The sequence below is a fragment of the Solea solea genome, chromosome 2, assembly GCF_958295425.1.
Source record: "Solea solea chromosome 2, fSolSol10.1, whole genome shotgun sequence".
NCBI classification, from domain to species: Eukaryota; Metazoa; Chordata; class Actinopteri; order Pleuronectiformes; family Soleidae; genus Solea; species Solea solea.
Genome location: NC_081135.1, coordinates 37,843,231 through 37,866,891, shown reverse-complemented (window position 1 = coordinate 37,866,891; position 23,661 = coordinate 37,843,231). Strand labels below are relative to the sequence as shown.

Below are 23,661 nucleotides of genomic sequence, written 5' to 3'. Positions count from 1 at the left end.
TTTTGTCATGAATTTGAGATTTCCAAGATTCTTTTCCTAATTTTTCATCATACTTACACATACGCAGACAACATATTGGCGAGTTTAAAATTTTGAACCAACTTTGATTTGGAAGATTTTAAGGATGAAGTGAGATTATTACAAATTTGAGTCATTATAGGTCAAGGTCATGGTGACCTCATGCTTTTGTGACTGTAGTTAATTGAGACCACATGTAATTGGACATTGAATTGCACAAACGTTCACTTGGAATCAAAGACGACCTGATGAGAATTTGGCGGTCAAAAGCCAAGGTTGCTCTGCCTTTTTAGAAATCACATTTTTTGAGGGAATTTCTTAAAATTTAGTAACGTTTATTTCTCCAATTCACAGATTAAATATTAAAATGATTGGGTGGACAAAAGGTCGAAGGACGCTGTTTTCAAACCATGTTTATGAATTCCTGGTTTGCTATGAGGCTGGAAAGAATTTGAATGGATTGAAACAGCTGCTTTTTAAGTGGAGACAAAACCACTGTAAGTTTTTCCTTCTGTTAGCAACTTCCTGTCTACAGTTTTTTCACGGATCAATGTGAATTTTTTGTGATGGATAGTTCATCACCCAAGTATGTTGCCATTCAATTTTGGTAAGAATCCGCCCACTGATGACGTCACAAAACATCATCAAACTTTCAAGAAATCCCATTCTTTTTCAATGGGCAAAACTCTAAAGCAAACTTAAATATCTCTGTCAAAACTTATTGTATTTTAACGAAATGTGGTACATGTATGCAGGATCAGACAATCTACCAAAATACCAAGTATCATCCAGATCTAATCCAGATTACAGATCTTGTGGCAATTTAAATTCAACATGGGACCCACCATTGAAGATGGTAACAGCTAAGCAGCAGGTGGATCTAAATGTAAATATCGCCAAAAATATGTAATAAAAATAATGAATCCCACGTCACAGGTTTATTGTAAATATATATCGTCATCGTTCACACCTGTACAAAAGTCTGCTGCCTCATGCAAAACATTTGTATCAAAACTTTATTTAGCTGAGCCGTTTGTGGAGTAACATAAGCCATGCTTTTGTATTTTGTCTTTTAAAACACTTCATCGTCGTCGTCGTCGTCATCATCACTATTTTTCCAGGCATTCATGATTTCAACTGTCATGCAGTTTTACAACGAGCTGCATTTTCATGAACAAGAGTCCAGAGTCATGCTCGACAACAGTCGTCAACAACAATGTTGGTGTTTGCTACAGAATGAAAGAGATTAAGAGAGTTTCAGGATTATGACTGTTAAACAAGATTATTGAGCAAAAAGACACAGTTTAATAAGAGAGACAGTTTACGTCAGTTTATCCAAATTAGTCAATATTTCCAATTTATATTCAAATTTGTCAGAAAATTCTGATTTTTAAACTCAGAATTATGACTTTATTTTGACTTTAATCCCAGAAATCTGTCTTAAAAAAAAGAAAGAATTTACTTTTTTAAAGTAAATTGACGTAAAGAATTATTTGTTTGTTTACCCTTTATTTTATCGCGGTTCTTAAAGTGACTTTTGAGAACTAATTTGAGCTCCAGTTTAAAATTTTATGTCTAGTTTTTCTAACTTTTTTCAAACTTGCTGAACTTTGAGGACACTTATTTCTCACCAAAGCTGATCTTTGCTCTTTAGTTCACTGCTGCCCTCTAGTGGTCGTAAATTTGCAGCAGTGGCGCATAAATGCACTCAGGAGGACGGAGATTCAGCAGATTTATGGTTATAAACTAACAAAAATCAGCTGAGTTTAATCCACATCTCTGCTGAAATTTCATCATAATCACTCAACTTTTACAAAAACTTAAATTTAACCCAGTGTTTTTTTACAGTTTTCTTTGCTCAAACTTCATCTCGAAACATAACTTTGTTGTTTGAGGTAATAAATAATATAATTAAAGGTACATTTGCACTAAACATTAGTCAAATTCACCTCAGAGACGACAACATTTACAGATTCTCACACTTTTAAATAATAAACCGTTATTTAAGTCTGTAAAATAAAATCGTGTATCATTAAAAAGTCTATAATTAACAACATAAAACAGACGAAGACAGAATTGTGGCTACAATATGGTTCTGTCTACGTAGCTACGTCTACGTAACTGAAGCTTAGTGAATTTGCTGCTACTGACGATAAATCATCATCGTCATGTTCTGAAAGAAGTATTTTAAAGTTCAGTTAACTCTGAACTCTTTAATAATAACAACTTTACTTAAATCCTAAAAACCCTTAACCTTTTAATAAATAAAGAGATGAACGTTAAACTCAAATGACCTGAGGGCCAGTGAGGGGGGGAAAAAAACAACCCTTATCTGATATTTCACAGAATTTCAGAGTAAAAGCATTTGTTTTGACACAGAGTGATGTACACTTCACAATAAAAGCATGTGAATGAGGCAAAATAAGTCACAAACACAAAGAAAACTAAATATATTTAAACTTTTTTTTTTTTTTTTTAAGAAAAACATAATTTAATGTTCAATGTAATACATTTAATAAAGGGATTAGCATTTCGAGCTAAGATGCTACTGATAATATTCAACGGTATTAACGTGAAACCTCGTCCATTTCATCACTTCTGATTTGCTTTAGGTGATATTTGCACAATAAATTAGGAGGAAAAATATTAGTTTTGCATTTTTAATAATATATTACGAATTTAGTAACTAAAGTAAAACTTCCCCAAACTGAAAAAAATAATGCTAACAAACGTATTTAGTTTGAAATTTTGTTGCTGGCAGTTTCATTATAACATGATTTTAATTTTGTGGGCCGTGTTTCACCGATTAGCGGGCCACATGTGGCCCACAAGCCACGAGTTTGAGACCTCTGATCGACAGCTTTCTTCAACAAGCGACGAAACAAAAAGGAGAAAAACTCACAATCGTCGCCAGTAAAAGGAGCAGAAAAGTGAACGTTAGCGACAACAAACAAAGAAAAACGGATAAAAACAAACAAACAAACGTGAGCACAAAATGGAAACAGTTTATTGAAGTAAATCAGGAATGTTGTCAAACTCTGAGCTTGAAATGAATGAAAAACAAACAAAAACAAACAAAGACGACGACGTCGCGTTTGTCAGGGAAACAAAACAACGGCTCAGTGCATCGTTTCAAGCCAACGCTGAAAATAAAAAAACAGCAGTTTGTTGACGAGTGTCGTCACAAACTGCTGCTGACGTCGTCGTCCGTGTGGTGGTTTTGGTTTGTGTGTGTGTGTGTGTGTGTGTGAACGCGCCGCGGCTCACTCCACTTTGCTGTAGTCCTCTATGTGACCCAGAACCTTCTTCCTCTGTCGGATCATGTGGAAGTAGAGCTGCGGGAAAACTGGACACAGACAAAGAGAAATGTAAAAACACGGAGTTCAAACTACTTTAAATGTTCATTCTCAGGCTTTTTCGCACTTTTCTACTCATAAATACTCTAAACTATGATGTCACAGTTCTATAAGACGCCGGATTTGTGTGGAGAAAAAGACGGAGACGAAATAAAAGGTAAACACGTACAGTAATTATGGATCAATGAACTCAATCGTCAATATTCTGATAATCGATGACTTGTTTGGGCGATAAAATGTCAGAAAATATTGATAATCAGTGTTTGTCAAACCCTTTAAATGACGATGTTCTCAAATGTCTTGTTTTTTGTCCACAAACACAAAGGGTTGAGTTTTAATAGTTTATTTGTTTTATGGAGGAAAGAAACCCAAAAATATTCATATTTAAGAAGCCGAAACATCACAAAAGCAAACACTCAAACTGATTAATCAATAATCACAATAGTTGACTATTAATTGTTTAATGATTAAAACAAGTTGTGATTTATTTCTGCTTCTTAAAGTGTGAATAAACCCTGACGTTTAAAAAGGTTTCCTCCACAAAACTGTGAAAAACCGTGGTTTAAGGGTTTAGTTTGAACATCTCCTGGTTTCTTTCCTCCGTAGGAAGATGTTTTGAAACTTACGGGGGATGTAGGAGATCATGACGAGGATGAGGAAGGAGTGGTAGTCGAAGGAGAAGTTGTACTTGTTGGGCAGAGTGATGGAGTAGAGTCCGGTCTTCTGAACGTACGGCAGCGCCGCGTAGATCGTCAGCAGCTCGCCCGTCACGCCCATGGGATACAGCACGATGAAGAAGGTGTATCTGCAACACACACACACACACACACACACACACACACACACACGATCTTAGTGAGGACACATCGTAGACGTAATACATTCACGAAACCCCTTAACTTAACCTTAATCATCACAACTAAGACCTATGAATGAATGAATGAACGTGTTTGTGTTTGAGTTAACGTCGGTGTTTCCAGCTGCTCATGAGGGACAGAGGGGGGAGGAGTCTCGTCGTACCTCGCCCATTTGATGAGGTACGGCAGGTGGTTGAGGAGGCTGAAGGTGTAGAAGGAGTAGCGGATGATTTCCGTGACGGTCCACGCCGCGACGAAGAGCAGGACGCTGTCCTCGCTCTGCACCTGCACGTGAAAGTGAAAGGAAGTGAAGGGAGGACAAAGCGGCGAGGACTCATGCTGCAGAATCATGCTGTTTGAGGTCAGAGGTCAGAGGTCAGACACTGAAGGCACCGCAGTCACCGTCATCCTCACGTGTTAGTGTAAAACAAACTGATGCAAACACGACGTCACTCACAGAGACGGAGGTCGAGACGTTAATCCCACGATTCTGCTCTGAGCAAACGGGATCAATAGTGTGTGTGTGTGTGTGTGTGTAAAATATCAAAAACTGAAATTTCTATTGTTGTGAAGAAAGAAACCAGAAATATTCACATTTAAAAATCTGAAATGAAACACTGAAAATGACTCATTATCAAAATAGTGATATAGCGATTGATAATTCATTGATGTAGTCCTAGTTGTTTGATTATAAAATGTTAGTTAATGCAACTTTTCCATTTTAAAAAAAGATAGAAAACTGAAGAAAAAAAAGAAATTTACCAGGGTCACTGAATGCATCACGTTAGCTGCGGCTCTCGGCTCAACACACTGTGAAGAGTGCATGACTTTGACTAACTCTCATGTGCTGGAGTTTGTTATTTATTATTGTAATCTGCAGTCTCACCATTAGAGGTCACTGGTTCTTACACAGCCGATCCTTCATTTAAGAGATTATTTTGTATAATGTTGTAATTAAACTGTCGCGTTTTATCAAAGGAAAACAGAAAACTGGCTAAATAATTGATAATTCTGCTTCATATCAGCAAACACGTGCCACACACACACGCACGCACACACTCACACACACACACACACACACACACACACACACACACACACGCACTATATAAAAATGCCAGAGCATCAACAACAAACAGAAAACCAACACTTGTTTTTAAAAACCCTGCAAACGTCTGACGTTACTTACACGTTTAAACTCGTTCTCCAATCTAATCCAATCTGTGCAAACAGTACATCATTATAATACTAATCTTTAAAAATAATACTTATAATACTAATAATGGTGGTTAAATAAGCGCGTTCTTACCTCCCTGACGCTGTGTGTGACGGCCCAGGTGAGGAAAACCCGGGACATGACCTGGAATCCGGTCAGAACCACAGACGACGGGACGATCCCTGAGACACGAGACACGTTTGTTTGTATTTGTCGTCTCATTTTCTTTAGTTTGAAGAGTTCAAATAAAGACGTGAGCTGCAGTTTAAAGCTTCACAATCATTTCTTTCTCTTCTATTGTCACGTTACAAAGGTTTAATATTTGCGTAGAACGGAGCGACTACTTTACAGCCGGGAAACTTCATTTTATTCTTTTTAATTAAAACAAACACAGAATAATCTGAACTCATTTGTTTGGGGACCCAAAAGCAGATTTCCCGCGACCCATCCGTGGGTCCCGACCCAGTATTTGGGAACCACTGTTTCTTAAGCTTTTGTAAATATTACCTTAAAATAAATTCAGTTTGTATTAACACAAACTTACAAGTTACAAGTTGTAAACTTTGCAAAGATGAATACTTTAGCTATTATTATTATTCTTTAAATAATAAACTTTACATGTGAATGTAAAATTAAAGGAATTTAAAAATCAGATTAAACAATCCAGCTTGTGATCTACATCATAAAAACAACAATTCCTACAAGTGTGTGATTATAACCTTTTATAAAACACACTGGACCTTTAAGTCGTGGATTATTGTTGCCTTTTATTTATTAAATCTGATAAAAACTTAAAAACTGTGTGTGAGGACGTTTATTCCCATAATAATAATAATAATAATAATGTGAGTGTTTTAAAGGACTCACCGGCAGCACAGTGAAGTATCTGTAAAAAACAAGAAAAGATCAATTATTAATTCTCTTATGATTTACATCAACATCCCAGACGATAAAAGCAATTGAGTAAATTCAGCTGTTTAACTTGTCACGCCAGATTATCGTGGGATACATAATCTCGTGAGATTTGTGCAGAGGAAACAGGAAATGGCCTCTATTTAAAGACTGAGCTGAGGACTTTAGGACACAAGCACACGTGTGCAGATGTTCAGTATTGAATGAATGATGTGTTAATCTCTGCGTGTGTTAATCTCACCTCCAGTAAAGCTCCAGTCTGGAAGAACTTGAGCGGTTTCTCGATGGAGTAATACAGACCGTGGTAACTTCCTCTGGCCACGTACGCTCGAGCCAAACCCACGGCGATCACCAGCCACCTGCACACGACAGGAACAGGAAGAAGAAGAAGAAGAGTCACATGACCATTCAGGACAAACTCACAGATTAACAATCTTCTCTCGTGCCCAGATTATTTACTTTACAGTCACTGACAGAAAACATGACAAAAAGTATATACTTTTATTTTATAAATTACAAATCTAGCTTTTTTTTAGAAGATAAATCCTCTGATATTGGATTTTTAAAAGTTTCAAGTATCAAAATGTAAGAAAAACTAATGAAATCTTCAACTCGACATTCACTTTTTTTAAAACATAGTTTATAATTTGGTTATTTTAAAGATAGATGTGAGGAATAATTGTTAATTTTACACACTAGTAAATGTATTCATTTCAGTCAAGGTTCAATTTAAATGAGATTAGATTATTGTTATGAACGTTAAATCAAGAAGTCAGAACAAGTACAGAATTTTAATCTCCCTTTAAGTGGAGGAAAATACTGCATATACACACGCATGTAAATATGCTTATAGATACAGTATATATATACAAGCACATGTGTGTAGATAAGAACATTTGATACATATAAACGTGTTAAATACTCATGTTTTAGCAGGTAAAATGAATAAGAATCATAAATATAGACTAAATAAAGGACAATAAATAAATAATAAAGTTAGATCTAAAACTCTGATTTAAGTCTAAAAGTAAACTTGTTTTTTCATGGATAATATGTATGTATGTATGTATGTATGTGTATATATATATATATATATATATACACATATACATATACACACACACACACACACACACACATTTACTGTCAACAAATGTTGGAAGAATTACTGTTAATTGTGAATTTGTTAATGCACTAAATGATTAAAGTAATTTCATGTTTTTCCACACCGATCAGGTTTAGCTCGTCTGCCGACACAGGGAGGTCAAAGGTCAGCAGAGTTTCACTTCACACAGACTGAAGAAAGTCACTGGTTCTGATTTTAAAAAGGGCCAAAGAGTGTAGTTTCTGCATGTATACAGTAACACACACACACACAGAGACAAAGCTCACACTGTGTGACCCGTCCACAGTGAGTGGGACACAATGTGACCAAACTGGTTGAACGGTGACAAAACAGCCAGCGTTCAGTTGTGCAACAGTTTGGAAAGTGGCACAATAAAACACACACACAGACACACACACACACACACACACACACAGAGATTTGTCAGTTCATAGTCCGTGATAAATACTTTCTATCTACGTAAGTAGGTCACGGAGATGGTGAAGTGGGCGTGTTCTCAAAACACAGATAATATTTGTTGTTAAATACACTTAAATTTAATGGCGTAATGGTGTAGAATTGGCCAAACGGTCTACCAATATGTATGAAAAACAACTATATACTCAACTTTATTCTCAAAATTCTGGCTTTAATCTCATTCCAAATTTAATCTCAGAATTTAGACTTTTTTCCAGAGTATTCCGAGATTAAAGTGAGACTCCTGGTTATTATTTGTTTGTCTTTTTGTAGCCCTTACTCTTTTAAATATATTTCTAAACATCAGTATCAGCCACACAATAACCCAGTAATCAGTCTACCTCTACTTTAGCGCACCCTACTGGTTAATCTTGTGAATTGACTCCACTGACAGTGGATGAAAACACACACACACACACACACACATCAAAATTCTTGAAAGTGTGCTAACTTTTCTGAAACGTGTGGCTAGTTTTCCTCAAATCTCTCGTTTTGTCCAAAGACTGAAGACAATTCCGGTAATCCGGTTAAATTCCCACATATACAGAGTTGAAAACGAACAAGATTATATTTACATTTCAGAACACGCAGATAAGTCGTCAAACTACTAAACCAAGTGTCAAAATGTTACATTTCTAGTCGATTAATCGACAGTTTCGGCGGCGCTGTGGTCGGTAAATCTGGTTCTGTGGCGACCGTCAATCAGATCAGGTGTTAATCTGATTTAACCGTCGACCTCGTTCAAACGTAATCTCACAACACAGCATGCTAGCAGCACTGCTAGCTAATACCGATAATTGGATACATTAAGATTAGTCGATTAATGAGCCCCGATATTGCACTGTTTATTAAAACCGATTAATATCGCTCCGATTATTTTGTCTGTCTCGAGAGACACACACACACACACTGTATCACCACAGCAGCGCTAGCACGAGGGAACAGGTTACGTACGTACCCCGCTGTCATAACAACGTTATAAATGACCAGGTAGGCCGTAGCTAGAGCCCCGGGTCCCTTCTTCTTCTTCGGGGCCGCATCGCTGTGCACTGCCCTGCCGGTCCCCGCAGCCGCTGTCGACATGACTGCAACCCTCGGTGCTCGCTCGCTCGCTCTCTCTGCTCCCAGGGACAACGGCGGCTGGCTGTCAGGTTTACAGTGGAGGTTACACACGGAAGTGTCGTACTGACGGTGAGAGGGTTCCGACTTCCGCAGTTCCGCCTTCGCTTGCTTCCAGGCGATTTTTACTCTTCTGTCACGTTTAAAACATAACGTTTGGGATTTTTAATGTTGTTGATTAAAAAATAACGTATTTTAAATGTATATTTGCAAGTTAATACATTTTAAGTGGTCTTATCTACGGGTGTCGCCGATTTTAATAGCGCACGTAGGGCTTGAACTATCTTGCCGTACATTTTTAATCTTTGGCAATCCGACTGAAAAGAGACATTCTTTGAGAACGCCCTCTAAAGGACGCCTCTTGTACTACATACATAACACTCAAAACAATAACCTCTGATTTTTGTCATATATATGTTCTTTTTACCCCCTATATATTATATTATTTTTATCTCAATATTTGGAGGTTAGAAACTGCTCCCTTTAAACACGAATTCAACTACTGAAATACTGTATATTAACATTAAACACATTAAAATGTATTTACATACACACATTTTTTGGTGTTTCTTAAATGTGAGAATAATAATACATTATATCTACCATATATTTGGCCATTGGCACAGGATGAATAATTGTTTATGCTTTAAAAAGAAAAAAAAGAAGACTTACAAATCTACCTAAATCTCTCATAGGAAATGTATGGTTTTCACCACATGGGGGGGAAAAGAATGCACACCCAAGGCATAATAATTCGTTACTAAGTCATAATAAGTCACAAGTATGAGATACTAAGTCATATATATGAGATACTAAGTCAAATTTATGAGATACTAAGGCATATTAAGTCACAATTTTGAGATACTAAGGCATAATAAGTCACAATTATGAGATATTATGTCATCAATATGAGTTACTACGTAATAAGTCACAATTATGAGATATTATGTCATCAATATGAGTTACTACGTAATAAGTTACAATTATGAGATGCTAAATAGCACATTTGCACGTTTCTATTCCCACCACTAAATGTCAGTATTTCACTGGTAAAAAAAAACAAAAAAACAGAGAGCGTCTCTAGTTATTCTCAGTGTTGTGTAGAATGTTTTCGTGAAATCACGTAAACGTGATGCATTTCCAATGTTTAAAGAATCAACCAGATAATTCAAAGCATCCAAAAATAATAATATCTTTATATATATATCTATATCTTTATATATGTATGTATATTCACCTGTTTGCCTGTTCTGACTTTGAAGATTAACGTTCAGGCATATTTGAGGGCAGCTACGTTTCCGGAAGAGCAACTGGTGCAGGTTTAATGGACAAGGAAGAGATATTTGTTTAGGTTTAGCCTTCGTCTGCGGAGCAAAAACACTCACATTTACACAGATATCGCCTCTTGAAATCGTCGCCATGCCTTTATTTGCCCAAAACCCGTTTGACCAAGTAGTTGGTAAGTGTTTTTATCCCCGCTCTGTGGTGTTTTTTGTGTGTTTCATGGGGGAGTTAACGGCAGGGCTAGCACAACTTGGGAGCTAGCGTTAGCTTAGCGTCAGTGCTTTAGTTTAGTCATCACAGGCAACGACAAACGTCCACATGTCTCTCTTGATTTCCCCTGTAAACTCGTGATTTCACAGGCTGTCAATAACGTCCATCGCGTTAATCGATCACGTAGTTGTTTTGTTCATAAAGATCGATTGCTTCGTGGTGTAACGTTAAAGGGTTATCACATAAACAGTGACTAGTTAAAGCGCAGGATCACCTGATCTCACATCACGTCCTGGGATTAAAGAAAACACGAGATGTACGATGACGTCGTTGGAATATCGCGATGACGAAATAACCAGCGATAATAACGGAGCACTTAAATATACAGTGTTTATGTACATTTCAGTGTTTTGCTTTAGTTGTTGCTGCTAACAAACATCAACACAGTGAGAAGACCATGTCTACACTGAAGAAAATGAAATTATTTCCATACCAAAAACATAGTTTTATTGTAAAATGTAACATTTGAATGCCTCGCTTACATGTTTTGGAAACACTTCCTTTAGTTTACTGAATTGTTGAAATAAATCGATAAGAATCTGTTTTTATTGCCAATTATTTTTTGGATTTATTGCCTTAATAAAGCAACACATAGTTGCCATTATGAAAGAAAAAGATAAAATATAGAAAAACAGGGTTTGGGCAAACAAAACTAGCTCAATGAACAGTTTACGTTGAATTAATACAATATTCAGGTATTTATTATTTTCCTCATCATTAACATATGTATCTTTGTGTTTTTTTGCCTTTATAATCGCCGATGCATATTCATCTTTCTAACATTTGGGTATTATATCATGTGGATATTTTTTTTCATAATAATTCCATCAGTAAAGATTACGGTCAGTTTAGATAACTCCTAGAAAAGCTGCTGGGAAATGAGGCAAATGGTCATCGCAGAAAACCTGTAACATATTCAGATTATAGGTTTATTTATTTATGAGGATAATAAAAACAGATCGTTTATAGTTAACTCATTGCCATTTTCAGAGACATCGATAGCAGTCAATGGCAGCCAATGAGTTAACTATAAACTAGCTGTTTTTATTATCCTCATAAATAAATAAACCTATAATAAACACAGTATTAAGATGCTTATTAAATCTTAAAATGTTGGTAGAATAATAGAATTAGGGCTGCAACTATTGATTTTTCTCATAATCCATTAATCTGTTGATTATTTTCTTGATTAGTGGATTAGTTGTTGAAGAATGATTGAGTTTTAGTGATTTCTTTGTTATATGGAGCAAAGAAACCAGGAAATATTCACGTTTAAGAAGCTGAAGAATCAGAGAACTTTTATTTTAGATTAAAAAAAACAAAAACAGTTATCTAAATAGTTGGTGAATAACGTAGTTATGTGTAAATCATCGATTCATGGATTACAGGCAGTAATCAAACATTGTCCAGTTCCAATCAAACATTGTCCAGTTCCAGTTCTCATTACTGCTGATGATGATTTGTGTTGTTTTTGGCCTTAAACTATCTGCTGTGGCTGTTGTTAATATTTAACTTTTAACTTGCAGTACATTTTTTGCAGGCCTTAAAAAAACAAAAGAAGACGTTTTCTTGAATGTGTAGAATCTGCCTTGTCATTTCTGTTGGACACGTAAAGTCCGTCCTCCCTCACAGTTATGCTACCACCCGCTCTGTCCCTGCAACACTACCAACTATTCACAACAATACAAGTTTCTCAGTCAGGACGACGAGTCTCATGACGGGGAAATGTTTACTGAAATGATTTCATTACATGTCATTTTCTGCAGTGCAATTTAATTCATCTGACACAGAGACCAGCATCGTTACAATTTATACATTACACCAACATACGTGACATGATTTAGTAACTTGACAACATTTGTCAAGTTTCTGAAAACAACAATTCCCAATTTGTAATGATTGGCTGATCATCATTGGCAAATGCAGATTATTTGAAACTGGCAAATATTGGCCCGATTAATCAGTTGGTCTGATTTAATCTGCTGAGTGTCATATTGGCTCATACCTGAAGATCATAGTGGACGAGTATCGTATTAACTCTTACTTGAGTATCATATTGGCTTTTGCTTGAGTATTGTTTAGGATGAGTATAGTACTGGATTAGTGTCGTACTGGTTGAGTATTGTACTGGTTGAGTATCGTACTGGATAAGTGTCGTACTGGTTGAGTATCGTACTGGCTCATACCTCTAATACGGATGCTGCTCAGTTTCTTGTTGTTTCACTGGAGAAAACCTGCAGATTTCCTGTAATATTTTTCTCATCTTTCAGCTTTAAGCTCAGTCTTTGTTCCAACTCTCACTCTTGTGTTTGAAAACATTCTCACACGACCACATGTGCTTTATCCCTGTTTGTCTGACACATTTCCAGAGAAGGCAACCAATGAAACCAACACGACAGACGACTGGGGGCTGATCATGGACATCTGCGACAAGATTGGGACGACGCCCAATGGGTGAGCTTGACAACAAAATAAAAAAAAATATACGAGTAACCGCAGTAACAAGAGGAGCAGTGTTGCTCAGATGCTGCTGCTGCTGTTAGAAGTGCAGCACGTTTGCATGTCACTTTGAATTTATGAAAATAATCCACATAGCAACAGTTCTCCAGACTCACAGTGTTAATCTGGTTTTTCACCTCATCTCCATATATTTATCTACTTCTTATGCTGTGTTATTTTAGGGCTATTTTACATACTTGTTATGTTTCTATTATATTTCAATCCCTATTTTATTTGTTTTATTAATCTAATGATCTAGTTTTATATTCAGATGCCTCGCTGTTCTGTCCTGCTCATAATCGCTGAAAAAGATTTACACAGATTATTTTAAATTCTACTGTTATTTATTCTTTTTATTGGACTTTTATTATTATTAATATTTTGAGTTACTGTACGCTGCTGGTCCTGATGACACGTTTCGTTTTATTTTTCACGTTATTATTCTTAGTTTTTATTCTTATTTTACCTATTTATTTTTTGTTTTACCTTAATTTTTTAATTTAACTTTTACAAACTCAGCCTCTGGTGTCAAATAATTAGACGTTTGACTGATTGGTGCGTTTTCTCCTCTGCTGCAGACCGAAGGACGGTTTGAAAGCCATCATGAAGAGAGTCAATCACAAAGTGCCTCATGTTTCCATGCAGGCTCTCACCGTGAGTTTCTTCACTTTTTCTTTTGAAACAAACATGAAAATAAAAAACAACTTGACGTCAAAGTGCAACAGTTACAAGTTAATCCAACTGGAAACGCGCACACCGAGCGTCCAGTGATGTGTGCAAATGGATCGAGTTGCCAAATGAAGGTGAACAGTTCAGTAGAAACTGATTGTAAGTCGCTTTGGATAAAAGCGTCTGCTAAATGACATGTAATGTAATGTAATGATTTAATATTCCCACATCGTCAGATTAGATTAGATTTTATTGACGTCACATGGGGTAAAAATCAACTTGTTCCAGCAGCAAAAAAAAGAGTCAGAGAGGAAGACAAGAGACAAACTCATGGAGTAAAGTGGGAGTTAGAGTTTGAGGAGAATGAGAGCTGTTTCTCTGTTTCTCTGTTTCTCTGAGTCACAAGCCTCCGGCTCTATTTTTAGATTTCTCTTTATTTTCATCCACTCTGACGATTCCAAAACTGTTGTCATCAGAATTATGTGAGATTACAGGAAACTCCAAATAATTATTGACATCATCATCCGTTCATCTGTTGTTTACTTTTGCACATTTGAGTTGGAGAGGAGTTTGTTTCATCATTTTATTTATTCGTTGATGCTGTTTGTAGGCATTTAAACCATTTTAAATTGAAAAATTCTAAATTTTGACAGAGATTTAAAATGACTGGAAATGAATATCGGTAATTAACTAGTAATAATCAGTATCAATATCGCCCTTGAAAAACCGATATCACTCAACCTCTAGTTTCAAAAAGGCTTTTTGGATTCAAGACTTCACTTTCACTTGTTTATGTTAAAGAATATAAAATAATTATATATTCAACTCCTTTTTCTGTTATCAATGAGTTTGATTATTCAGTTTGAAATAGCACAGAGAATATTCACGTTTAAGAAGCCAAAAAATACTCAAACCAATGAATTAATTATCAGAATTGTTGGTGATTCTTCTTCTTCTTCTTCTTGTTTCGCAGTTGCTCGGTGCTTGTGTTTCAAACTGTGGGAAAATCTTCCACTTGGAAATCTGCTCTAGAGAGTTTAACGGTGAAGTACGGAGCATCGTGACCAGGGTAATTCTGCTTTACCTCAGAAAGTTTACTGCAATATTACCACTAAAGTAAAGTTTCCCTCTGTACATGATCATGACAGTGTGTGTGTGTGTGTGTCCTTCACAGGCTCATCCTAAAGTGTGTGAGAAGTTTAAGGCTCTGTTGGTGGAGTGGGCAGACAATTTCCAGAAGGATCCACAGCTCAGTCTCATCGGCGCCACCATCCAGTGTCTGAAAGAGGAAGGCTTCACCTTCTCCTCCTCGTCCTCATCCTCGCAGGTTTGTTGAAGTAACCTGTGCACGATTTTAGGGATGAGCCGATATGATACTATTGGACTGATATCAGTATCTGTAGATACTTGAGTTTTTGATATCGCTATCAGACACAAAAAAGTGATATCCGATATGGCGATATATCGGGAGTGCTTGGGCTAATAACCGATATACTGTAGTGTATATATGGTTTAGTCTCCTCTGTAGTGAAACGTTGTATTGTGGTATTATTGCTATTATGGACCGTGTATCGTGAGGTACCCTGGGATTCCCACCAATACTCTTTTATAGGCAACAGAGTTTTTAACAGAGATTTTCATTTTTACCCTCAACGCATGTCACTTCCAAATGTCGTCATTATTATCGCTTTCTTTAACTTGTAAGAAGCAGTTTCAATATCGGCCTTGAAAAACCCAATATCAGTCGACCCTGAGTTTCAACACCGCTTTTTAACTCTTGTTTACGTTGAAAGAAAATGGATCGATTTAACCCTTTTTATTCCATTTTCTAACAATATCATGAGTCACGATTGTATTGGTCCAGATAATGGTGACAGGAAGTGTTGATATCACCTGATGCTGAGAGTTTATATGGATTTAGTTTTTCCAGGTGTATCTAATGCAGTGGTGCATGAACGTTTTATTGGTTTTGGGTAGAAATGTCATTTGCTCTCATGCTGCTGTCGTGTGTGTGTGTGTGTGTGTGTGTGTGTGTGTGTGTGTGTGTGTGTGTGTGTGTGTGTGTGTGTGTGTGTGTGTGTGTGTGTGTGTGTGTGTGTGTGTGTGTGTGTGTGTGTGTGTGTGTGTGCGCGATGCTGAGCTGTTGATCGTGTCGAGTGTGTGCGACCTGTTTTAATGAAGAGCAGGTGGCACAGGAGGCAGCAGGTATGATATTTAATCCCTGAGCAAATAGCAGCAGGCCGCGTGCGTCCCGCTGTGCTGAAGCTGAGTGTTTATCCTCGGCTCGTATTCACGCTGATCTTAAAGGTCGTCTGTCGACGGGATTCAGCTTTATTTTTGGATTCATCGAACAAATACTACGCGTGTCGCTGGCGTCGCATAAATAGCACATTCAGCTCTGTGAACTACTTATAGATGGACTGACTGCTTCTCCCGTTTAGACTCTGCTGTGTTTAAAGTGGTGTGCACATGAACCTATAAACTGTTACTGTGTGTGTTATTTTACCTTCAGTATTTCCTCTGGGTCTTTAATTCACGTGAAACACAGTATTCTACCTTACTCTTTTACTCTCTGTTAACTATAATAATGGTAATATTATTACGAAATCATTTCGGTATTTTTAAAATCAGATTTAGCATTTTTCTAGTTGCATATTGTTTGATTATTACCACTCATTTTCTTATGGTTACTTTAAGGCAGAATACATTAAAGCATCAATGACACTCATTACAAAGTAAACATTTCTGTGGTATAAGTGGTATAAGAAATCACACTACATCTGTCATCCAGTAGGTGGCAGTAAGAAGAAGTTGAAGGTCAAACAAGCATGAAATGAGCACGACAAGTTCGGCTATGTCTGACCAACCTGTAGTCCCCGATATGGCCTACAGATGGCACTACTGTCAACCCAAACTGTTTCTTAACTTCTGGGCTCATGTATTTCTCTCTGTCTGTCTCTCTCATGTGATGTGTGCGCACACACACACACACACACACACAGAGTGAATTATGACCTTCTGTTTCTATATTGACCACAGGGGGCGCCCACAAAGGTCAGCACACCTGCTGCCAGCAAACCATCGGATGAAGATGACCTGGCCAAAGGTGAAGTGATGATGCATGAAACATTTATCTGCTTTATTATTGTTTTCTACCGACAAATACATTATTTTAAAGGATGAGACCTCGTATTTTAATAATGAACCTTTATTTTAGTCTCAACGAGATGAGAATGTCTTTGAAATGACATGACTTCGACATGTGGATGTGTCTCTGTACCCGTGGTCAGGAAGTAGCAGAGATTTGAGGATAAAAAAAACAGAATTTCCTCCTCCTCCTCCTTCTTCTTCTGCTTCTTCTTCTTCTTCTTCTAATAATTATAGTTTCTAGCGGGCTGTACACTTAGAGGAAGGAAAAAAGGCTACTTTCTGTTCAGTTTACAACTCTTCACCACAGTTCAAAGTTCTCTTATCGACCTGAAAATCCCTAAAACTGCCCTTGAACTTTGACTGAAAGGTGCTTTTTAATCTCAACTTTTACAAAGTCTGACTCCAAACATTGAGTTGTCTTCACGTATCCAGAGGTTGCTTCTCTCTGATTTTTCTCCTCATCCCCACTCTTCGCCTCTCCAGCCATCGAGCTCTCCTTACAGGAGCAGAAGCAGCAGGCAGAGTTGCGACCCCTGTCCGTGACCTCCGACCCCCCGAGCTACGCCAACAGCACCGGCGCGGCGCCGGAGGCTCGGAAGGTGCGAGCGCTGTACGACTTTGAGGCGGCGGAAGACAACGAGTTGACCTTCAAATCTGGAGAAGTTATTCTGGTTTTGGACGACAGGTAAAAAATGTTTTATCTGTTAAACTATGAAAAGTTGATGAGTTAATGTGACTATTAGTAGCTATATTAACTCTTTCGTCTCGTATTTGACTACGTACGTAGATACATGTGTAAGGGCTGCAGCTAACGGTTACTTTTATAATATAATATTCATAACATGTCAGAAAATGTTCATATTCACATTTAAGAAGCTGAATAATTTTTAAAAAGTTTTAAAATAAAAAGTTTTAATTATTTAAAAAAACAGAAAACTGATGAAGCAATTATCATAATAGTTGAATTTAATAATAGATTAAATGGTGCCATTGTGGCACTAATAAAAGATTATTTAATCCTAATCGATAATTGTTGCATAAGTGATGAATTTTACGAGGTTTCTTGAATGCATCATGAAGCTGCTCTTCTAAACTAAAAATAGAAACGTGGAATCGTTATCAAAATAGTTGACGATTCATTTAGTGAGTGATTATGTGTCCCCCCAGTTGTGTGGTTTTTACGAGGTTTCTTGAATGCATCTTGAAGCTGCTCCTCTAAACTCAACATGCTGTCGATCCTGCAAAAGTGTGTATTTATATTTGAATATTCTGATGAATAATTGAAACTCACACCCGTACATCCATGTTTCTCTTTTGTTTTTTCCCGGTTTTCTCCGCAGTGATCCAAACTGGTGGAAAGGAGAGAACCACAGAGGAGTCGGTCTTTTCCCCTCCAACTTTGTCACGACCAATCTGAACGCTGAACCGGAGACAGGTGGGGATTATTAATCTGGACGCCGCTTCATCTCCTCACTGAATAAATGATTTCAACTGTAAGGAAATGAAAGTTTCTGAACGCTTGATCGACCTTTGTTACTTTCCTACAGTGACGTACGTCGAGAAGACGGAGATCGCTGAAGAGACGAGTCCAGAACCCAGAGCTGAGCCTGAGCCCGTCTTCATAGATGAGGTTTTTACACTTAGATTATGATATTTTATTCATTTGCCGTGTTAAAAATGCACAGAAAATGACAGGAGAAGTAATGTACAGGGAAAGACACTGAGCCCAGTGGACGTGTTTGAAAGCCTCGACCTACGAATTTGTGAAGCTACAAAATGAACCTCCAGTAAATCATAGTTTGCTTCAAACAGAGACAAGCTGATAATAACAGAATGTGTGTCCTTGATATTAAGATTAAAGTGTGTGTATTTAATCTGGATAAAGCCGTGAATCAGATCTAAACCGTTCCTCCTGACACTGGGATTATTCTTTTTCATCATTTTAAAATGTCTTTAAACTTCACCCTGTCTCAGACGTAGTTTACTTGAAAGTAAAATCGGAGTCGCAAACCCTGACCTCTTCCTCCTCTTCCTCCTCTTCCTCCTGGTTGTGCAGGAGAAGATGGACAGGACGTTGGCTCTGCTGCAGAACGCAGATCCTGCAGATCCGTCTCCTGACTCTGTGGAGCTGATCCAGCTGGAGGGTAAACACTTTAATGCTAGTTGTAGACTCTCTTAATCACTGCTGCTGCTGCTGCTGCTGCTGCTGTTACTGCTGCTGCTGCTGCTGCTGTTACTGCTGCTGTTACTGCTGTAACTGCTGTTACTGCTGCTGCTGCTGTCACTGCTGCTGCTGCTGTTATTGTTTTCCTAACTCCGTGTCTGTGTGCTTGTTGAACAGGTGCGTGTGAACAGATGAACCCGATGATTGATGAGAAGCTGGAGGAGATCGACAGGTACGATGTCAAACATGTGACGTACTTGATCTGATAGTTCTACACAGACAGGAGACAAAATCTACATTAGCTTTATATTGATCAGCAGTAGAGTGAATACCAAGCTGATTTGTACCATTTTTGACCAGCATTGGTTGATTATTATTTATTATTTAGCCAGTGAGCATTTTTATTCTCTGACACTTGTATCTAGAAATGATCTGCCTTCAGCTGCCCTGATGTATAAACTTTGGCTAAAGAAAAACCACTTTAAATGATTAAAACACGTTTTCTGATTCTTCAGCTTCTTACTTGGATAGTTTCTAGTTTCTTTGCTCCATTTAACAAAGAAATCACTCAAACTGAATGGTCTTGGTTTGTGATTGAGAACATTTGTTTGGGAAACTCTGATTTACATTTCCTGACGTTTTATCGACCAAACAACTCAGACAGATTCATCAATCACTGTAAAATGAGCTGTTTGCGGCCTTTTCCAACATTAACCTCACACCAGAATGTATTGACAAAAACATTTTTAGCTCAAAGGAAATGAATTGAGTACTTTTCATTTGGCATTTTTTAAATATGTTTAAAGAGAAGCTCTCTCCACGTGTGTGTGTGTGTGTGTGTTGCAGGAAACACTCGGAGTTGTCGGAGTTGAACGTCAAAGTCCTGGAGGCTCTGGAGCTTTACAACCAGCTCATGAACGAGACTCCATTCTACACGTCGTACTCGAAGATGCAGCCGCAGTACGCGCCGCCGTCCGCAGCCATGCAGGTCACAACACTTCAACAATGACTTTCATAATCTTCTATTTATGGCCAGGAATTAGATTTGTGTCAATGTTTGCAAACAAATATGATGTATAAAATATCCTTTTAATCAACCAAAAGCACAAAGAACGAGTGGATAAGCTGCTGCTGCTGATAAGTGTAGATTGATTTAACCTTTAGTTTTGCTGTTTTATTCATTCCATCTTATTTGTGTTTGCTCAGTTTACTTTTGACGCCGCCTCCGTTCCCTTGGCTGCGGCCGCTCTCTCTCTCATGATTGATGTCACCGTCTCTCCCTGGAGATTTAGAAACATGTCCACACCACGGCCCTGCTCTCCTCTCTGTTCCCCAAACCTCATCAGATTGAGTTTTGTGCAGAGCTCAGTAGAAACGCGAGTTCCTCCTCCTCCTCCTCCACCTGCTGTGACACAGATTCTGAGCTCAACCATGAGCTCATCTTTGCGCTAAGATGGAAAATAGGGTGAAATGACTCCACTCGACTATAATAGACCTCAGAAGTTTGACCTGAGTGAAAAGTAAACGCAAACTTTCAGACAATTTCATGGTTATTTTCAGTGACATGACTCTCACAGCTGTGTTCAGAAGACAAATAATCCACTCACACTGGTCAAGAAAACAGTTTGATCCCAGGTTTGAACTGGTTTTAGAGCCGTGGGAATGGGTTTAGTCTGTGTCGTGTGCAAAACCTTAGTAAAACACGCACATTTTCCAAAGTAAAAGATACAAAATACGACCACTGACATGGAATTGTCCTGTTTTAACCTTGTTCACCCGCTTATGTTGACGTTGTCTAATATTCCCTCTCTCGTGCACTCAGACTTACCTCGGACCAGCCTCCGCCCCCTACATGCACGCAGCGATGCCTCAGGTTCCTGCGGTGCAGCCGTATAATCTGCCCAGCGACCAGCCTGCTCCACTGCACTCACTGCCCCCAAATGTCTCGGCGCCACCCAACAACCAAGCCGCCCAGACTCCTTACATGAGGTAAGAGAACGTCTCTGTGTGTGGATCAGGAAATCCTCACAGACCTCAGGACTCGTCCGGATTTCTCGTTATGCTACAAATGTTTTGCCGGTTAATTCAAACAAAACTCGTATTTGAATCTTTCTGTGAATGTCAGACAATCTGCACATGCAGCAAACGACCAATCACATTTGTAACAGTTGTACTTTCACAATAAGAGCAGCCTTGAACGTCACCAGTGAGTGAATATACACTGAGAAATGCTAAAGATAAACTGTTGAATAACGTTAGACATCAGTGTGATCAGTTTAATGCACCCTCTGACCCCTCTAAAGAATGCTTTACTCCAAATTGTAGCTTTAAAAAAAGTGTTATTCCTCTCTATGCTGATGATTATATGATATACACACATATATATATATATATATATATATATATATATATATTATATTATAAATATATCGCAGAAAAACACAAAATTGTAGCCTTTTTCTAGTCATTATTCTTCTCTATGCAGACGACACTCTGCTTCACAAATTCAATCTTTTAAAGTCGAGATTTTAAAGTCATCTTTTGGCAGTTTTTTAATATCCTAATGTACTGCACTACAAATATATTGAAGAAAACTATAATTAGACCATATTTGAGCTCTTTTATCGTCGTTCTTCTCTATGCTGATGATTCTCTGCTTCACAATCACAATTCAACAATCAGTCTGGAATGTTTCAATCTTTCAGTCGAGATTCATCACAATTAAATATTTTCAGTGAGAGTAAATATCACAAGGTCAGACTAACATGGCTGCGTTAAGTGTCTCAGTAAGAGATTATATGAGATTAGAGGCGTGTGTCGTATGTTTAAATAATGACACAAACAACATTTATCCACACGTTGACTGTCACCGAGTGTTTCCTGTGTGGTTTAAACGTCACACGTCTGCTCTCTCTCTCCACAGCAGTGGCATGAACACTCAGTACATGAGCCAGGCCGCGGGAGTCCCTTACCCCCCACAGGGGGGCGTGGCCATGGACATATCCACCTATCACAACTCTAACATGCATCCTGTGTCTTATCCAATGGCTGCTCCCCTTCACCAGGCTCCTCCCCCTCATCAGCAGCAGCATCAGCAGCAGCAGCATCAGCAGCAGCAGCAGCATCAGCAGCAGCATCAGCAGCAGCAGGCATATTATCAACAACCGCTGCTGTAAGAGTGAGCGGCGACAGCAGACCTGACACTAACGCTCACTTCTCATGTTTCACAGGCTCGTTCTGTTTGTACTGTGTGTCTGTGTCTGTGTGTCTGTGTGTGTGTGTGTGTGTGTGTGTGTGTGTGTGTGTGTGTGTGTCTGTGTCTTTGTGTTTGTGTGGGACCATTCCTGTCCTGTGTGTGTGTGTGTGGAGCTGGACTGAACACACCACAGTGTGGAAGTAACCGAGGTGTGTGTTGATGCCGCAGGTCTGCTGTGTGTGTGTGTCTGTGTGAGAGCCTGAGTGTGGCGCGCGGTGGGCAGGCGGATGGGTTGTCAGATGGCAGGTTGACAGGGGGGTTTGGATTTGCTCCCATCCTCTACGTCTTCTGCCCGGCCGCCTTTCCTGCCCCCCCCATCAGTGCAGTCGATGAGGCGTGAGTTAATGGAAATGAGTCCCAGCACACAGCTCCTCCCACGTCACACTCTTTCACAGTTATTTCACGCGTCGGCAACGCCCCGAGACACTTGTCCCCGCCTCTTTTCTTCGCTCACTGCATCAAAAACAGCACGTTAGCAGCAGCCGAGGTGTGAAATGTCGTAATTTCACACAGAATATTTCCAAAATTGAAAGACATTCAGAAGGCGACGCAGGGAAAACCGAGCTGCTCTCACTCTGCGACTCTTACTACTCTGACTTTGTCTGTTTGTGTTTAGACTGACGACAAAAACGATGATGCACTTCCTGTGAACCAAAAACACAAAAACACGTCGTTGTTGTTTCTTATTATTTGAATGCGCTGAAACTTAAGCGCCTACATATATATCAGATGTAGTTTGGACACGTGACCACCCGACAGTAAAAAGGGAACTGAACTGAGATTGTTTATATTCACCAAACCAAACTGAAAAGTGATGACAAATTTAAAGAAAATGTCTAATTTTCTCACCCCATGTTGATCCCCGTTTTTTTGGTACAATAAGAGCCTCGAGTCTCTTTTTTCCGGTGTCTGTCAGGAGAGACGTTTGGAAACTTAACACCGTTTTGCTCCCGTCAAACAAATCTACCCTCTTGTGCAGGTGAATTCCCGCGATGGCGGTTACAATCTCTCCGTCCCTCGGTGCCGTGCGCACTGAAAGGTCCAAACACTGTGGGCTGGTGTCACATGACGAGCTTGTGGTTCCTGCAGAGTCAGCACTTAGAGTCATAAAGAGTCCTCCTTCTCCATCTCCTCCTTTTTCTGTCTTCACCAGCATTCATTGCCGCTGTGGCTCATCTATTATAAGTTATATTTGTGGAAATAGTTCATTCGTTGCTTCCACGTAAAAACAACAACTGCCTTGTGTTGCATTTGAGGATGTTTCGTGTGTGTGTGTGTGTGTGTGTGTCTGAAGGCCTACTCTTGTATA

At 38.6% G+C, this 23,661-nt stretch overlaps 2 protein-coding genes across 2 annotated transcripts; one reads left to right on the top strand and one right to left on the bottom strand.

Annotated features, from left to right (window-relative positions):
- Window positions 1–3,003: 3,003 nt before the first annotated feature.
- hacd2 (3-hydroxyacyl-CoA dehydratase 2) lies at window positions 3,004–9,207 on the bottom strand. The gene is made up of 7 exons (XM_058623288.1): window positions 8,900–9,207; window positions 6,601–6,718; window positions 6,315–6,333; window positions 5,541–5,629; window positions 4,395–4,516; window positions 4,001–4,179; window positions 3,004–3,364 (listed from the first exon to the last, which is right to left on the bottom strand). Exons 1-7 carry the CDS (start codon window positions 9,022–9,024, stop codon window positions 3,282–3,284), a joined length of 735 nt encoding a protein of 244 aa, XP_058479271.1. The 5' UTR covers window positions 9,025–9,207; the 3' UTR covers window positions 3,004–3,281.
- A 1,149-nt stretch (window positions 9,208–10,356) lies between these two features.
- Window positions 10,357–22,405, top strand: stam2 (signal transducing adaptor molecule (SH3 domain and ITAM motif) 2). Its single transcript, XM_058623434.1, has 14 exons — window positions 10,357–10,519; window positions 12,984–13,068; window positions 13,692–13,767; window positions 14,756–14,851; window positions 14,957–15,109; window positions 16,822–16,888; window positions 17,416–17,617; window positions 18,273–18,367; window positions 18,480–18,562; window positions 18,989–19,076; window positions 19,274–19,328; window positions 19,943–20,084; window positions 20,919–21,085; window positions 22,020–22,405. Exons 1-14 carry the CDS (start codon window positions 10,480–10,482, stop codon window positions 22,270–22,272), a joined length of 1,602 nt encoding a protein of 533 aa, XP_058479417.1. The 5' UTR covers window positions 10,357–10,479; the 3' UTR covers window positions 22,273–22,405.
- Window positions 22,406–23,661: the final 1,256 nt, after the last annotated feature.

Excerpts from the sequence above, each read along its gene's own strand:
- hacd2 (XM_058623288.1), bottom strand. The coding sequence starts at position 9,024 with ATGTCGACAGCGGCTGCGGGGACCGGCAGGGCAGTGCACAGCGATGCG. Across the intron at positions 4,180-4,394 it reads TACCTCATCAAATGGGCGAG|ATACACCTTCTTCATCGTGC; the intron begins GTACGACGAGAC and ends TGTGTGTTGCAG. Across the intron at positions 3,365-4,000 it reads CATGATCTCCTACATCCCCC|TTTTCCCGCAGCTCTACTTC; the intron begins GTAAGTTTCAAA and ends GTCTGTGTCCAG.
- stam2 (XM_058623434.1), top strand. The coding sequence starts at position 10,480 with ATGCCTTTATTTGCCCAAAACCCGTTTGACCAAGTAGTTG. Across the intron at positions 18,368-18,479 it reads GAACGCTGAACCGGAGACAG|TGACGTACGTCGAGAAGACG; the intron begins GTGGGGATTATT and ends ACTTTCCTACAG. Across the intron at positions 19,329-19,942 it reads AAGCTGGAGGAGATCGACAG|GAAACACTCGGAGTTGTCGG; the intron begins GTACGATGTCAA and ends TGTGTGTTGCAG.